The sequence below is a fragment of the Chamaea fasciata genome, unplaced genomic scaffold (genome assembly GCF_029207755.1).
Source record: "Chamaea fasciata isolate MVZ Bird 193981 ecotype frontalis unplaced genomic scaffold, bChaFas1.0.hap1 SCAF_20, whole genome shotgun sequence".
Taxonomy (NCBI): domain Eukaryota; kingdom Metazoa; phylum Chordata; class Aves; order Passeriformes; family Sylviidae; genus Chamaea; species Chamaea fasciata.
Genome location: NW_027094105.1, coordinates 5,071,947 through 5,088,476, shown reverse-complemented (window position 1 = coordinate 5,088,476; position 16,530 = coordinate 5,071,947). Strand labels below are relative to the sequence as shown.

Below are 16,530 nucleotides of genomic sequence, written 5' to 3'. Positions count from 1 at the left end.
AACTTCTCCAAGCACCAAGACTCCACCAGGGATGGATGCCTATAGCCCATGCTCAACCTCTGCCCTTCACCTCTCCCAGGCGCAGGCACCTGGAACAAAACCCCACCCTGGGTGACTCCACACCCAAAGAACAGGGAGAGAAATCACCACCCAGCTTGGAGATGGGGCAGGAGGAAACACAAACTGCTCAGCTCCCATTGAGGACTTGGGGAGACCCAACCATTCCACTTTAGGTGTTACTTGCACCAAGGAGCAGCTCTGCAGAGACAAGCACTAGTCATTCCTTACACCAGCCTCATTATTTCCATTGTAAAGTCTTCTTTCACTATTTTAAGAAGTCAGCTGTAAAAATTCCCTCTAGGCTGGATCTTGGCAACCAAAGACTCTGTCTGGGAGAAACTTATTTTACATGTACAATCCCTCTCTCCTATTGACAGTTTGGGTTGGAACACCAAATCCCCCTAAAAGTTGGCCAGTTTAAAGATCATGTTTGCATTCTCAAATTTGAAAAAATAAAAAAGGAACAGCTAGCAGATTATTAGTGGGGCCTGAGTGCTTTTAGCATTACAAAACGTGTGTAAGCTTTTACAATGGCCAATATATACAACCTGAAAGGGGTTATTTTTTATGTGGAATGCAGTAGTTAAATTTATAAAGGAAACTTTTTGCATGTTTTAAGTGCAGGCTATGAGAAATAAAAAACAGAACAAAACACCCAAGAAAAGCTTATACCATAAAAACAGATGAGGCTTTGTTTAAAAAATAAATCCTGGAGCCATCTCTGCACTTGCATTTGCTTTGCTAGATTTGTGAATATCAGATACAAAACAAATTAATAACTAGTGCCAAGAAATAGTTAACTTGAGGCATGTTTATAACACATCTGGGTTTTCCGTGGAAGATGACCAGAGATAAACCAAGGGTGTGGAAGATAGCCCCAACCCGGCCATTAAAATTTTAGCCAGCAATTTAAAGGAAAAGAAAGCGGGATTCCCTTTTAAAAATCGAACATGAAGCAGCAGCTTGAACCACAAATGTTTTGTGGCATCCACCATCACTGAACACTCACGTTCAAGCTGAGATTGATGCTAAAATCATGATGACCAGGAATGCAGTGGTACTTGGCTGCCACACTTGGACAAGCTTCACAGAAACCCTTGGAGGTTGTGGTCTGCCTGACTGGGAACAGCCACCACCAAGAGCCTGAACATACCTGAGGTCCTCTCTCTCCTTTCACTCCTGGATGTCCCAACAAAAATGGAAATGGAGTGGGTCCCAAGGGGTCAAAGATCTGATAGCCATCTGTGGCAGCCGGGGTGGTGAGGTTGAGAGCCTGTGCCCTGGCTCTGGAGCTGGGCCGGGCAGACCCCAGGGGAGGCTTGGTGTACACCAGAGGGATGACACTGGGATCCACTCTCCTGCTGGGGGACGGCACGTGCTTCTTTGGGATGGGCCCACGGCTTGGGTTCTGTGGGGTTGGCTTCAGGGTGACAAGGTGGACACTGCTGGTCATGTTATCAGCCACCTTCCTCATTGGCTTTACAGTACCAGGCACTCTGGGGGGCTCAGCAGTTGGTTTTTGGTTGATTTTCTTTTTGGTCTCTTGCTTGGACTCCTTCCTGCTGGCCGTGACCGGGCTCTGGCTCGTTGGTGGGGCCCTTTTGGCGGTGGGAAGGGGAGTTTTCTCCCTGCGTGTGCTGGCAGTGGGCTGAGACACCCTGAGGGTTGTCCCCGTGTCCTGACGGAGCGAGGACAGGGTGGGTACCTGGGGTTTGGTACTTGATGGAACAGGTGGGGCCACGGTGACCTTGGTGGCTTTGGTAGTCAGTCTCGGCCGTGATGGTGGGGTTGGCAGCAACGTGGGGGTTGTTGCACCTGAACCCCTCGTCTTGAGGGGTGCAGTGACCCTGCCAAGCTCCAGGTTTGGGGCAGCAGTGGTCAGGTTTCTCAGACCCTGCAGCGAGGGCGCCGTAGGCTGCAGGGTACTGGGGGAGGCACTGGGATCCCTGGGCAGGAGGGGGATGAGTGGGGGCAAGTTTGGCCGGTAGGTATCTGCTTGCCTGCACTGTTTCTTCAGGTATTTACAGTAATGATGAGCTGCCTTGGCGGAAGGATAAATATCAAACTGGCAGATGGCTCCTTCAAACTGCACGGAGTGCTGGCTTATCTTCCCAAAGAGGAAAGATCCGTGAGGATCCAACGCCTCGTCCTTTTTAAAATGCAAATCCGCATGTACTCTGCGCTTCCCACAAGAAGTAAATAAAGTGACAGTCTGGCCACGAATGTTGATGGCAATGTTGTGCCACTGGCCATCGTGGACATTGTAATCAAAATATACAGAGCGCTTGTGGCCCACGTAGACGATGATCTTCCCAGGCACAAACTGGACCCCCAGCTGCAGTTTTTTCTTTTTGCTCCTGACAGCAAAGAGAAAAGCGTTGTTGATGCGGTGGGAGCAGAGGCTCAGCACCAGGAGCAGGTCAGAGCTGGAGCCTGCGGGGAGGAGGGTGCTGAGCGGCGCCTCGACACGGGCTCGCTGAGTGAAGATGACCCCTGATTTGAAAGGAATGACTCCTTGAGGAACTGCACGTGAGGAGGACCATCCACTCGATGGCCTTTTCCCTGACAGGCCCAGTCTTTGAAGAACATCCACATCTGAAAGGGAAACACAAAGATTATGTGAAGGTGCTGGGCGACCCAAGGGCTGGATGGGTGGGGAGGGAGGTCAAACTAATCCACGCACAAAGGCAACAGGATACAGGAAACCCCAACTCACATATCTAATCCCACCCTCTCACGTACGTACGCCCATAACCAGCATGGAGAACTCACAGCTCTTCTCACATTGTGTGAGGAGCAAGTGCATGCTCAATGTGATTGCCAGCAATTGCCAAAAAGCATCAGCTCCACGGTGCATCTGGTGAGTTCTCCTGTCCCACCAGGGACCAGCTCACATGTTCGGGAGGGAGCTGACCTCACTACAAGGAAATTTCCCACTGAGCACCACTAGTCCTCTTCCTGGGATTTAATTCTGAGTACTGACCACATAGCTGGAAAGGAATTTGAGCAACAGATTGAGCTGGGATTGCAAAATTTTATATCCCCAGAGGGCAAGTAACAAAACTTCCAAAGGGAGCAAAAGCCTTGTATCTGTCTCTCTCTAAGCTAGCAAGCAGCAGCTTTTGATCTTTGGAGAGTTTAGGGAAGCACAGGTGCCTCCCAGCATGAAAAAATTGCACCTAGATTTCAGTGAACTGCTCAAAGTTCTCAACAGCAGTACTTATTTTTTTTTTTTCCCCAGCAGATCATCTTACAACATTAAATTATTTTAATAGGTTGGAACCAGACTTGCTTTGTGAGGAGCTCAGAAATTGTTTATGGCTGCCACTGAGTAGTGGAGGTAAGATTTGCCTCCTGTATAATGTCACCTAGGAGCCAGGTGCCTTGCTCAAGACAGGAGGAGAGGGATTGATGCCCAGAGCACCTTTCTCCCCCAACTCCAGGAGGAATTTGCAATGGACAGACAAGCAGAATCCCCTGCTTTCTACCCCCGAGGTGTATCAGGAGTCACTCAAAGCTCAGATTAGCAGGCAACAGCAACACAAACTGGGGCCAGCTGGCAGCAGCCTCAGCTGAATTACTTAACTGGAGAAGATGCCGAGGTCTACGTGAGCAAAGCTGCAAAGGTAAATGTGCCCAGACCTGAAAAAGGTCCGATGTTGAGCAGCTAAAGAAGCTCAGCCTAGAGGAAAAGGAGGCTCAGGGGAGGACTTCTCAGTCTCTACAACTCCCTGATAGGAGGTTGTAGTCAGGTGGGGGTCAGGTTCTGCTCCCAGGTAAAAAGCAATGGGATGAGAGGAAAAGCCCTCCAGTTGTGCTGGGGGTGGGGGGAAGGGGGTGTTAGAATGAAGAGTAGGAAAGGCTTCTTCAGCCAAAGGTCTGTAAAGCTTGGAACAAGCTGCCCAGTGGAGTCACCATCTGGGGTGGTGTTCAAGACATCTGATGTGGCACTTGGGGACATCTAATGGTTTAGTGGTAGGCTTGGCAGTCCTGGGTTAACAGCTGGATTTGATGATTGTAAGGGTTTTCCAACTCAAATGACCCTGAGAAGGTGATCATGACTCCTGTGACACCAGCACTAGTGACAGTGAGCTAGGACAACTGCACTTCCTCCCCTCTTCCTGCCCAAATGCAATCCCATCACTCCTGGACCAGCCAACTCTCCCATTTCAGTGCACTTTGGGGAAGCCAGTCAGGGCTGTATAACCCAAATGCTAGGCAAGAATTTGCAAGGCAAGAATTTAACACTCAGAAAGGTGGTGGTGCCAATCATGGCTAACACCATAGGATTGCAGCTTTCCTAGATTGAAAGTAAATCAACAGTCCTCCAAAGGAAAAAAAAAACCTGAGCTTTTCTAAAGGGGCCTTGGTATTCAGCTGCTTTCACCCTTAACTATTAAATGTTCTGCACAGAACACATTATTTGGAGAACTGGCACTTAAAGAGACCCTTGGTGTTGGCCAGAAGGGTTATAGACTCAAGCAGTCTGAGATCTGTAATGCTGCTGGCCAGGAAGGGAGGAGAATGATGAGAAAACCTCTGTTCCTTGACTTTGGCAAAAACCTCAGCCATTTTTGTATGTGAGAATGAGTCAATCAGTATTTACTTTGCCTGAGTTTAGCTTTATTCCCACCTTCCTTATCTAAAGCAGCTCAAGTAATTTTTTAGCAGACACTACCCTGGAGAAGGTGGATCAGAGAAGCACGGAAATATTCTCAATCTGTGCAGAGGGGTAATTTACTGCACAGCATGGTCAAGCGTTAATGACAAAATTTCTCCCATACCCTGAAATCCCTGATCCCCCACTGTTTTTCTTCCATATTGTCCAACAGGTCTGTCTCTCAGCATAGCCTTCCTCTCCCTAAACAGAGGAATCATGGCAGTGTCTTCATTCTGGACAATCTCCAGAGTCCGTGAAACAGCAAAGGCCAAAGCCTGGCTTTAGTGAAGTGAAGTGGGACCCTTGCCACAGACTTCAAAAGCATCAGGATTTATCCCTAAGGAAATAAATTTACCACTTAAGCAAGCAGCTAGTCTCCAGCTTCCAATTTCTATGTGTATTTTTAGGTTCTCCCTGAGAGGCAGACAGGGGTTGTCTCTGCTAGAGATGCTGCACACTCTAGGAGTTATTTATTTGGTAGCTGCTCTGCAAAGACCTAAGGATGTTTTTCCCTGCTCAGAGGACGTCGCTGCTGTTTTGCAATCCCAACCCAAGTGCCTCGTTAGCAACAGCATCCAGGAGTGCTTAAGGAAAAAAAGCACAACCCAAACACTCCTCTCCCTCAAACCCCGCTAAGGTGGAGCCAAACTCTGGATGCCTACGCAAAATCCCAAAATCCGAGTGAAGAGTCTTCATGCAGGACACGTATGTGGACTTTCCAGCACCGGGTCCAGGCACAGAGCTCAGGGCTCCTGAGCACCCAGCCCATCTCCTCTCCATCCCATCCCCATCCCATCCAGCTGTCCCTGGCTGTTGGGGCACATCTCCTGGGATACGGGATGTCATCAACTAATGTAAAATGCAAGGTAATTCTGGCTTCCTGAAGCAGCTCCAAGTTTAGCAGAGGATTTTTTCCCCTTCAAACTTTTTCCTCTGTGGATTTTTCCATCAAAACACGTTATTTAAAAAGAATATTCACTTAGAGCTGCCTGATTCCAGGTGCCTCAAAGCTACAACATTCCTGTAGCAACATTTGAGCAACTGGGAGAAACTCTTCCATCAGACCCTGTGCATGAAGTGAGATACACAGAGATTCCTGATATGATCATCTCTGAGAAAGGAGAAAAAATATTTTACTGCTCTTCTTCCCATCTCTTTCTTTCCCTCCCCCTTTCCCCACACAAAAAGCTGTATAAGAATAAGAAGCCAAAAGGCAGGAGAGAAATAACTTGCAGCTTCCCAGTTTCCAGCGGCCAAGATGTGATGCCCACAGCTAAAACTGGATTGAATAAGCACAGCAGTTCCAAAAGTTACTGCCCAGACCCTTAATCGGTACACAGAAAATGAATTCACCTCACAATCTTTCGGATCTGTAACACTTATGGAAAGATCATCCTCTGTGTTCCCTGATTTTCCAGCATACAGGAAGACTCCTAATCCTTAGAGTAACAGCCACAATGTTTTCAAAAGCCCACAGCATTGGCTTAATTTCATCCTCACACTGACCTACAAACAAGTTCTTACTGCTGCTGAATCTCATGTTTGAAAATCCTGGGTGATAACACAGCCTCAAGTCACCAAGGTTTTCTTACAGCCTTTACCTTCTTGGAAGGTTTTATTTTCTGGTACCCAGAAGGAAATACTCTCTCTCATTGTGTGGAAATGAGGCAAGTTTTAAAAAATTTTTTTATCACAGAGAAAGGAGGGGAGTTATCTCAGAGGGGAGTTATCAGCTACACCAAGGTGAACACAACAAGAGTGAAATTAAAGAGTTTGCTTTAGGCTGATAGTAACAAAAGACATGGCCCCATCCCATAATTATCATAAGAGTAAAATGATGGAGAGAGGTGAATCTGAAGAGCATATTATAATCTACTTGAAAAAAGTGAGATGCCAAGACACAGTATTTGTTCTGCCTCTTTATGAGCTGATATAAAACTTGCTCTGAAAACTGCTTGACTAAGTAATTCAGCCAGATGTTCACCTCCTTTGCATGGAGGCAGAACTTGGAAAATATTACATTTTTCAAAATTGCTGATGGCAAGGATCTCTCCTCCCCCTGTAAAAAGTGGTCCATGGGCTGGCTGACAGCTGAGTGTTGACCAAATTTCTATTTTTCCTTCATGTTTTAGAGACTGAGAGGAGAGCCCTGGAGCCTGCTAGTCCACTTAATGTTGACTGCCGACAGCAGGGGAAGCTGCTCGCTTCCAACAAATCCCCATGTAAATCACCCATGTGGGAAAGGTGTTGCTATTTTAAGAGGAGAAGGGTCCTTTACAAAGAGATATTGCAGAGATACTCAGCACCCACCATCAACTGTTAAAGATTAAATTTTTTGTGTGTGTGTTTTTGTTGACTTTGAAGCTTTTCATCTCCTTTTGTAGGGTCACTGATTATTATACCTCAGCCTAGTCCTGTCCCTGGCAGCACCAGGGAGGTGGGTGAAGGTATCACTCCTCTACAGAATATTCCCTTACAGCACAGGGATTGAATCAGATGTAGCCATTCTATTATCAACCAACTCTGTGGGATTTTCCTCTCTTAAATTTGCTTTTACCTTTAGAACTCACATTATTTCTGTATGTGCAACATCCCCTGTGCTGGCAGGCGCATGACTAGGGTGCACTAAAGTCAAGAAAAAAAATCTATCTGCCAGAGGCACTTAATTCCATAAAGCCCCAGTCTCAAGGGGCAGTTCCTAAAAGCAGCTAAGTCCTGGCAAGTACAGGTAGATGACAGTGACATTTTAGACAAAGTGCTTCACTCTCACCAGTTCCACCAGACAGACAGACTCTGAAAATCTGATGGGACACATAATCACCTGTATAAAACCTGGTTCTTTTGCCAGCTGTTAACTGCACCATCGGTATCATCTGTACTGCAACCATCAGCAATAAATGCATCTAGCTGGGCACTGGGGTCAGACATTGATCGTTAAGTTATAATCTGGTATCAAAACACTTGACTTTTACTTTTGTTGAAAGAGGAGAGGGAAAAAAAAAAAAGGGCATAATTTACCTTCAGAATTTCCCTGTGTGAATCCCAGGAACCAGGTAAAACACAATATAGTCCAGAGAAAGCAGAATCCCCTAAAATTGGAAGAGAAGGAAAAAATAATGCATTTCTACAACAGCAGTAACAAAATCAATTCCATTGTTTAAGGTCTTCTCCTTGATCCCAAGCCTAGCAAAGGCAGTGACGGTGTCAGTATGACTCCAGGAAGCAGATTCAGGCTGAGACTTTATTTTTCTGCTTCAAAGTCATTTAAAGCCCGCTGAACTTAGTGGAAAGGTTTCCCAATGGTATTAGAAGCCTTGAACAAGGACCAGCTCAGTGTTTGGAGAGTCAGGGTCATCACTGCTGGGCCATCAGTGCCTTTGCTGCTGCTATTCTTTGGCACTCACCCCACCTAGGACAGACCACCAGAAATGCAAGAGGATGGAGAAATCATTCAAAGCTGGGACACCTAAAGCCCTGCCAGGAGTGCACGTGCAGGGCTGTGGGGACATGGGTAGGAAATGGGCTGACACTCAGTGCCCTGTCAACCTCAGCAAACAAATCCTGAGCTCTAATGCCTTACTGGGTGCTTGGCAATATCCTAAGTGTGCAAAATCCTACGTGGATCTGTTTCTCATGTTACACCCAGATGCAAAGATGTGGGCAGCTTCCAACCACTCAGCACCCTGTGCTGAGCCACTGAGAACCTTCTCACAAGCCTGGTATGGCAGCAAAGTTTAGAAAGTGGGAGATCCACTGACTTCCATCCCTGTGCTCTTTCATGCCTGAGAGGGAATTTGTCTGTTAGCTCAGTTTTAAGCCTTCAAGTGCTATTGAAAACAGTAGCTCAGGGAAAAAAACCCCAAACCTTTAACCAGAAAGGTAGCTAAACCCCCCCCCCCCTCCCTTTCCCCCATCAGCTTCCTTGATTTGTAGCCAGCTAAAGAACATGGGAAACTCCTTGGTTAGGCTCACTTAAAGCTGTCAGTGGAAAGTTTGAAGATTGAATTCCCTCATCTTCTAGAGAGGATATTTCACAGCTTCATCAGCAAAGGCTGCTGGAAGAAGAGACAGAAATGTAAACTGCAGAAAGTCCTCAGCCAGGAGACAGCAGTGGAACATCCACAGGTTGGCTGTCACTTCAGCCCAGCCAGTGTGAGCACCGGGCTGTGCAAAGCCATGCCGAAGTGCAGCTTGCTCATCTTTCCACATCTGATGCACAAGTCGTATATCAAACCAATCCTCTCCTGCCATCAAGCCTCAGCTTTAGCCCAAGACAGCATCCTCTGAGACAAGGTATTATCCAGGGCAAATCCTCCCCCCGTGCAGGAGACCTTTCCCACAGCTAAAACAAAGCCACAGTGATTTACATCAGTGGGGAAACCTGGCCCTGAATGTAAAAATCCATCCAGGAATCCAGCCACTAACTAATATTTTAAGTCTTGAAGAGATAAAACACTGGAGCAGTCCCATATCAACTGGGGAACAAATGAGCCAAAGAAATCCATGTCCTCCTTTGCTGTTTCCATCCCCCTGACACTGGGCTGCACATTTCAGGAGCTGTGGGACTGCTTTAGTTTATGAAAGAACAGCCAGGAATAGCCCAATCCTGGTGTTCTTCTGCCATGCCCTGCAACCAGCCATATCCTAACCAGGAAACCCTCACCAGGCTCCAGAGATCTCCAGCTGGGGAGCCTTGGTTCTTTGTCTGACAACTTCATCCCTTGGGACACGACTGTCGGGCTGAAGATACTGCCAGCTCCAAGGAGAGCTGCTGTCCCACTACCTTCAGGGAGTGCAGGAAGGGAACCAGAATAGGATGATTCTTCATGGCCACCTCTGGCATGAAGGGTGGCTAAAATCCACTTCACAAGACAACCTGAATTTCTGTGCTCACCTCCAACAGAGTTTAAGATGTGGACACAACTCCATGTGTGCATGGAGCAAAGCCCTGACTGGGTATCATCAGCTGGGCCTGACTGCCACAGGAGGACAGGGAATGGGGTCATCACCAGCAGCAGTCCCAGGAGTTAAGAACCTGTGATCTGGAGAGGATCAGATTTGTACAATCACTGCTGCTCACAACACACTGAACTCTCCTTTTTGGTTTGTTTTTTTTTTTTTTTTTTGAGGGGTACCTTCACAAACCAAACTCCTTGTTGATTGACACAATGAGGAGAAGAAGCCTTGGGGGAAAATCCAGCACGTAATTTCATTCCAGTGACAGTCCTGGGCTGTAAAGCAGACGAATGCTCAGTGTGGGATCCAGCTGGCCCCAGCCCTGCTCCTGGACCCCTCACATGGCCAGCACCGTAAGAGCTGAGAGTGGGGCCATGTGCCAAAACACTGAAGAAAAACACTTTGGCAAAATTTACCAACTTAATGGAAAAAGCAAAAGCAGCTTCCAAATGGCAGCCGTGTGAGTGATGGGGCTGTTAATTATCCCAGGATTTTTAATGCAGGCTCTTTTTCCGTTACAGCTCGGCAGCAACAGAGCTGCAGAAGCAGCTTGAGCAGCAAGAGTAAAGAAGATTTTTCTCCTTATATAGAGCTACCAAACCCACCTGGCCTTTATCTCAGCTTCTGCCCATAAGCAGTGATTTCCACTAAGGCTCTATCAAGAGGTACCACTAAAGGCATTTATTTCTTTTATTTGCAGGGTCTGTGAATACCACAATGAGGATCCTGGGGCTGTTTGCCTGGACAATGCTCAAGAGAGAATTCAGAGCACCCTCCAGTGCCTAAAGGGGCTCCAAGAGAGATGGAGAGTGGCTGTGGACAGGGGCATGGAGGGACAGAACAAAGAAGAAGGCTTTAAACTGAAGGTGGGCAGATTTAGAATCGATATTGGGATGAAATTCTTCCCTGCGAGGGTGGTGAGGCACAGGGGGCCCAGAGAAGCTGTGGCTGCCCCTGGATCCCTGGAAGTGTCCAAGGCTTGGCTGGACAGGGCTTGGAGCAGCCTGGGACAATGGAAGGTGTCCCTGCCCATGGCAGGAGGCAGAATGAGATGAACTTTGATGGTCCCTGCCAAACCAAACCACTGCTGCAGTCACTGGGTGTAGAGGTGCCCCACAGCACACATGATGTAAGCTCACATGAGCCTTAAAAGTTTTCCAATGCAGACACAAACTCCCTTTATAGCAAACTGAAGTTACTGACTACAGCTTAATTTTACTTCCCTACTTTTGGCAAACTCCTGTGGATCAGTCCACGGGAGCTGAGCAGTGCCAGAAGTCCAAGGAAAAGTACAACTGAGAGGGACAGAGGAGAACAAACACCCCTATCCCCTTCTAACCAGACAAGTGCTGGAATAAAGCCCTGCACTGAATTAAGGACAGCAGGAGCACAACCACCTTCACACAACTTGGTCACAAATTATCCTCGAGGAAGTGCCAATTTGACAAAGCTCAGGCATCCTGTAAAATAATTGTGATCAGCTAATTCCCCACTACTTCTGGAACTGGTTTGGAACAATTTCAGCTTTTTTGAATTAAAAGGTTTGCCCTGCCTTAAAATAAGAAGTTCAAATGATTTTGACACCTTGTTTATGTAGATGACGGGTTGAAGCTGAAGGAAATATTTCAAGGGCCCATGGCAGCATTTAATTTTTTGTTTTCTCCTTCATTTACAGTGGAGAAAGGGCTTTGAAATTGCCAACATTACTGCAAGGTGGAAAAACAATTCCCCACCACTTTTCCCCATTCAGGTGTATTTTCTTCCTGTTCAAAAGACCACAAAGCCAGCTGGAGGCTGAAAATTGCTTTTCAAGAAAAGCAAATCTGCATTTCTAGCCGTAAATCAGACAGTGTATCTTAAAAAGGAGAAAACGCATGTGTGGCTTAAGATCCTTTGCACATGACTGGAGGTGATATTTTATAAGACACCCAAGCAGTTTTGACAGACAACAGGAAGCAAATCACAACCTATAAACCAAGGCTTTAAATTGTACTGTGCATCAATTCCATCCTGGCTTTTTTGGGGTAGAAATCTTATTTTGAACTAGCAACCTCCTCTCCGTGGAGCTTCTGGGGCTTCTGGAAATGATGGTATTTCTCCACTCCCCCTCAATTTCTGGCAAGAGCAATGGAAACACACAACTATGTAGACGTCCCCATATTGACCCTGCTCAGTCCTTTGCTGGACCTCTCCTGCAGTATAAATGAGGTATTGACTTACACCTCCAGGCAAAGATTTTGTACACAGGCACTTCTGCAAACCCCAGCGTGATAAGGGCAAAGCATCTGAAACAACTGAAATACTATTAGTTTGCAATCCCCACTCAGCAGCTACATTTTTAAGGAAAAGTATTGAGTAGGAAAACAGATACGGCCCATAGAAATCCATTCTTAAGGTCATTAAAAATTACTAAGGAAACCGAGTGATCTAGAAAATGTCAATATTAAGTAAGGAAAAATGAAATCCCTGTTCCTGGAAGTGTTCAAGGCCAGGTTGGATAGGACTTAGACCAACCTGGTCTACTGGAAGGTGTCCCTGCCCATAGCAGGAGAGTTGGATCCATAAAGGGCTGATGTTTGCTCATCTGGCACCTACAGCCCCTTTGAGGACTTCTCCAGGAGGGCCATCCTGACCTCCAGTGCACAGAGGGTGTGGACAAAGCACCAGCACAGCCAGGGTGACCTCCTGCAGACACCTCACCTTGTCCTCTCAGGGGTTTAGGCTGGCATCTGCAGACAGAGGGCTGAAGGGTCCCAAACTGCTGGTCCCTGTCCTCCTGACTGGAACTAGAGCCTGTGTATTCACTGCACAGAGCTGCCCCAGAGCTGAGCTCCTCCTGCTGCCAACCTGCTTCCTCACCTGAGAGATGCCAGACTGATGTGACTCAAACACCCTCCCAAGGCAGCTCCCAGCAGCTCTCCACATCCACAGCAGGGAACCTTTCCTGGGAACCCAGGACCTCCCCTTTGCTCCCCAAGCCTGTCTGTCTGGGATATTGACTGTGCTGCTGTGTGAAGTGACAACACTCAGTGCTGGCCCTGGCCTTTGTGTTCTCCAGTAACTGGAGCCCTCGACAAACAGAAGTGCTAAGCGTGATCTGTCATCTAACTCCTTTTTTGTCCTTCCAACAAACGCCTTTGCATTCCTTCATTTTGTGAATGGGGTTTGGCAGAGCCATATAGAATTCCCCATTGTTTCCATTTGCACTTCAGTAAAAGCGTCCATCATTTCTTCTTTTGCCCCCAACAAATTGCCAAAGAAAGGGAAGGGGAAAAAAACCCCCACAAACTCTGCGTTTGTTCCTGAGCAGGGACTTCCGACAACCATCTCACCACAAACCTGGGCAACCTTCAGTCAGTAACAGAATCTCCACGAACAGAGATATTAAGCAGGGCAGATTTTAACCCCTCGACCCATTGCAGAAAGGGGATGAAGCTTTATTTTGATAAAGCACATGCTCAGAGACACATGGAAATAGCAGGAGAAGGTGGGTCCTGGACTGTGATGCTGTCTGTCCCTCCAGGGGCAATTGCCTCCTCTCTACCCCCAAGCACCCAACACACACACATCATTTGCCACCCTCTTGCTGAATTTGCCCAACAGTGCCATAATCTGTCCCCAGACCATCTTCCTAGCTTGCAAGCAATCCTCTTTTCCTCTGAAAAAGGATCCATGCCTCCCCTCCAGCCCTTTCAGGCCTTCCCAGGGGCTGACCCACCACCTTTGATGGGTGGATGCTGCAGTACCATGTGTGCAGCTTTCTCGTGCAGCACACAGATGGGCCAGGCACCCCCAGAGCATCACTGTGCCAACACCCCAGGGCTGTGACAGCAGGCTGTCACCCATCAGAGGTATCCATGAGCATCAAACCTCCTCCATGGGCAGTATGTGGCACTGGGGCTGGAATGGGCCAAATAGCACAAGTGCAGTGGAACAGCACCAGTGCTGCAGTCTGGACACGTGCTGGATGTGCAGCGGAACGCAAACCCTGCCCTGTGTTTTGGGGGGCCTGTGCTCAGCAAAAATGCATCAGCAGGAATGACCAAGAGGGGCACATTAAGCTTGAAGAGCCTGTAAAACTTTGCGTTGTTCTGGTTTTACAGACTTTGGCAGCTCAAGTGTTGAAGCACACTCTGTGACTGCTGCTCCTTCCCTGGGGAGCCAACCCTCCCACTCTCACCCGCAGGTCTCCTACGCCCACCAGCTCAAGCTGCAGGAGCGCTGGTACAAGAGGGACCCCCAGTGCCACACAGGAACGCACCAGATCGTTCTCATCACGAGCTGCCTCCAGGCAGCCCTCACCCACCCCAAGGGTGGCCTGGTGGGCACAGGGACATGCCAGCCCCGGGCTCAGAGCACCCTGTCCAACCCGGCGGGATCATGGAGCCGTGGGATGCCCGGCGCCCGGCCACGCAAACCGAAACCCAGCACCAAAAATCCCTCCGGGAGATGATGAGAAGGGCAACAAGCGACCTCTGCTGAGGAGGGACTGGAGCAGCACATGGCAGGGGGACAGGCCGGGGAACACCCTGGAACAAAAGGCGCTCCTTCCGAGGCCCCAGGACGGAGCCAAGCCAGGTTTCCCACGGCACCGCAAGGCTCCGCAAGCCCACAGTCGGGCTCTGCTAGCCTGGGACACAATCAGGCACAGATCTCCGGCAGGCCGGGAGCCAGGCTGCCGACTCCTGGGTCCCTCCTTCCTAACTAAACCTGTGCTCACATGGCTCCGGTTTGTCCTCAGGCAGGACCCGGGACCGGAGCAGGATCTGGCTGTCCCCGTCCTTAGCGTGACCAGGGCCAGCCCGTCCGCCAGGCTGAGCAGCTGGTGCTCTGTCAGTGGCGGTGCCCTGTGCCAAGTGTCCCTCCAGCACCGCAGCCCGTCCCCTCGCTGTGACACGCTGCTCGTGCTCTTTTCAAAGGGACCTTTATCTGTCTGGTCCCCTTTGGACTGCTCTTTTTCTGACGCCAGCCACCCCTACACGGGTCCCAGGCGGTTCTCCCACACCGTGCCCAGCACTACAAAGGTATAACTGGGAGATGCTGCCTCTCCAGACGCACCGCAGCCACATCCGTGCAAAAAAACCCCAACCCAAACAAAACCCCCACACCACACGAACCCTAAAGCACTGAGACTCGGCCCTTGTGAGTACATAAGCACACAGAAAACTCGTCAAGGAGAGCAGCTGCAGCCCCTGCGAAGGGCTGTGCGTGTAACTCCACGCACAGACTGAGCCTCCAAAGGGAGCTGCACATTCATGCACCTCCGGCTCTAGGAACGGGGCGGCGACACGATGACCCCGGGGGTGGAGGGGGGCTGCCCCCAAATCCCCTCTCCCCGTCCCCCTCCTTTCCCCCATCTCGCAGCCCAGCCGAGCAGAGGGATCCTGTACACAACTTTTTCAAACTGCCAGGCAGAAGAATCCCAGCCTTTCCAAGGGAGTGTCGGTAAATCATCAGTACATCCGACAACGCAGCCAGCGGGGTTAACCCTTTGCGGGTTCCCAGGAAAATAACAACAACAACAACGAAACCAACAACAACTGCGCGTTTAGCGATGAAAATAGTAACATTCCGTCCCAGCTGTGGGAGAAGGGGGGGCGGGCAGGGTGTGTGCCGGGATCTTTTCATACACACACGGATGGAGAGGGAGCAGCGTTTTGTGTGTGCCGAGCACATGAAGAGCTGCCACCGCGTACCTCAGCCCTGCGGGCTCTCCCAGCTCTCGCAGCAGCCCCAGGTACCCGTGTCCCCGAGGGACAGGCTGAGGAGCAGCAGCCCCTGCTCGTAGGAGGGGCTGGGACCCCCCCGTGCCGGGTGAGGAGTGCGAGGGGCAGCGGATCGCCCGTTCCTGCATCTGCCTGGGGGCTACACCGGCTCCCGGAGCAGCTCCCGGGGCTGGGAGCCCCTCTGCCGGTGCGTGGGGATTGGGGGGCTGGGGGGCTCCTCCCGGCGCCGATCCCCCCGCACACCGCAGCCCCATTTCCCCCTCTCCCGCTCCGCAGCGTGGCCTCCCTGCTCCCAAGCCCATTCTCCTCTGCAGAGCAGGAGTTTTCACATCATCCCCTGGCAGAGAGGAATGTCTTCCCCCACGCCGTTCCCAAATCCCGGGATCCCGCGGCTCCCCGGCACCCCCAGCCCGCCCGGGATTCCCTTCCCCAGCGCCGGGGGTAGCGGAGTTTGTACTCACCCCCTGCCTGCCGCTGTAGCTCTGAGTCTGGAGACCGGCTCTGATTCCGGCTCCATCACGTTTAGTGCATTGTCTCTTTCGGGCAATTTTTGCGGCAATCCATCAGAAATCGGGGGATAAGCCGGTTTGTGGGTACATCCTTCCCGGGAGCTCGGCTCCCTGCCTCGCTAAGGGGTTCAGCTGTGTCACAGACACCCCTGGCCCGGACGGCTCACTCCTTCCTCCTTCTCTTCTGGGTCCTTTTGCTTACACAGATCTTTTAATCCCATTTAACTCCCTCTCGGCAGACTGCAATTACCTTGGAAAAAGGAGAGAGAACACAAAGTACACTCTAGGAAGCCAGGCTGGCCCATGGTCGCTGGATTTCTTGCCTTTTTTTTTTTCCTCTCCTTATAAATAATGCAGTTTCTGTGATCTCTGATTCCCAAAGTCCGTGATTTCAAGTGTTTTTTTTTCTTAGCTGTTACTTTTTTGTTGTTGGTTGGTTGGTGGTTGTAATTATTATTTTTATTTGCAATGCAGATGTGCCTCCCACCCCCCCAAGGATCTCTCCTCTAGACTTAGAGAGAAGAGGAAAAGGCAGATTTTGAGAAATGAAAATTATTTAAGGATGTCCTTACTTCCTCTCTCTGCTGCCCTCCTCTGTAACAGCGACGCATTTACGAGG

General features: G+C 49.5%; 1 protein-coding gene across 2 annotated transcripts in view; it reads right to left on the bottom strand.

Moving 5' to 3' along the window:
* COL27A1 (collagen type XXVII alpha 1 chain) overlaps nucleotides 1–16,530 on the bottom strand; it is a 186,692-nt gene that overhangs the window by 124,886 nt on the left and 45,276 nt on the right. Inside the window, exons 2-4 of one of the 2 annotated variants that reach the window (XM_066200944.1) lie at nucleotides 15,864–16,161; nucleotides 7,739–7,809; nucleotides 1,214–2,655 (exon numbers count right to left, since the gene is read on the bottom strand). In XM_066200944.1, coding sequence (XP_066057041.1) covers nucleotides 1,214–2,655; nucleotides 7,739–7,809; nucleotides 15,864–15,919 — 1,569 coding nt within the window. In that variant the 5' untranslated portion in view covers nucleotides 15,920–16,161. Of the gene's footprint in view, nucleotides 1–1,213; nucleotides 2,656–7,738; nucleotides 7,810–15,863; nucleotides 16,429–16,530 lie in introns of those variants that run through there. The other variant, XM_066200945.1, reaches the window with a different exon arrangement.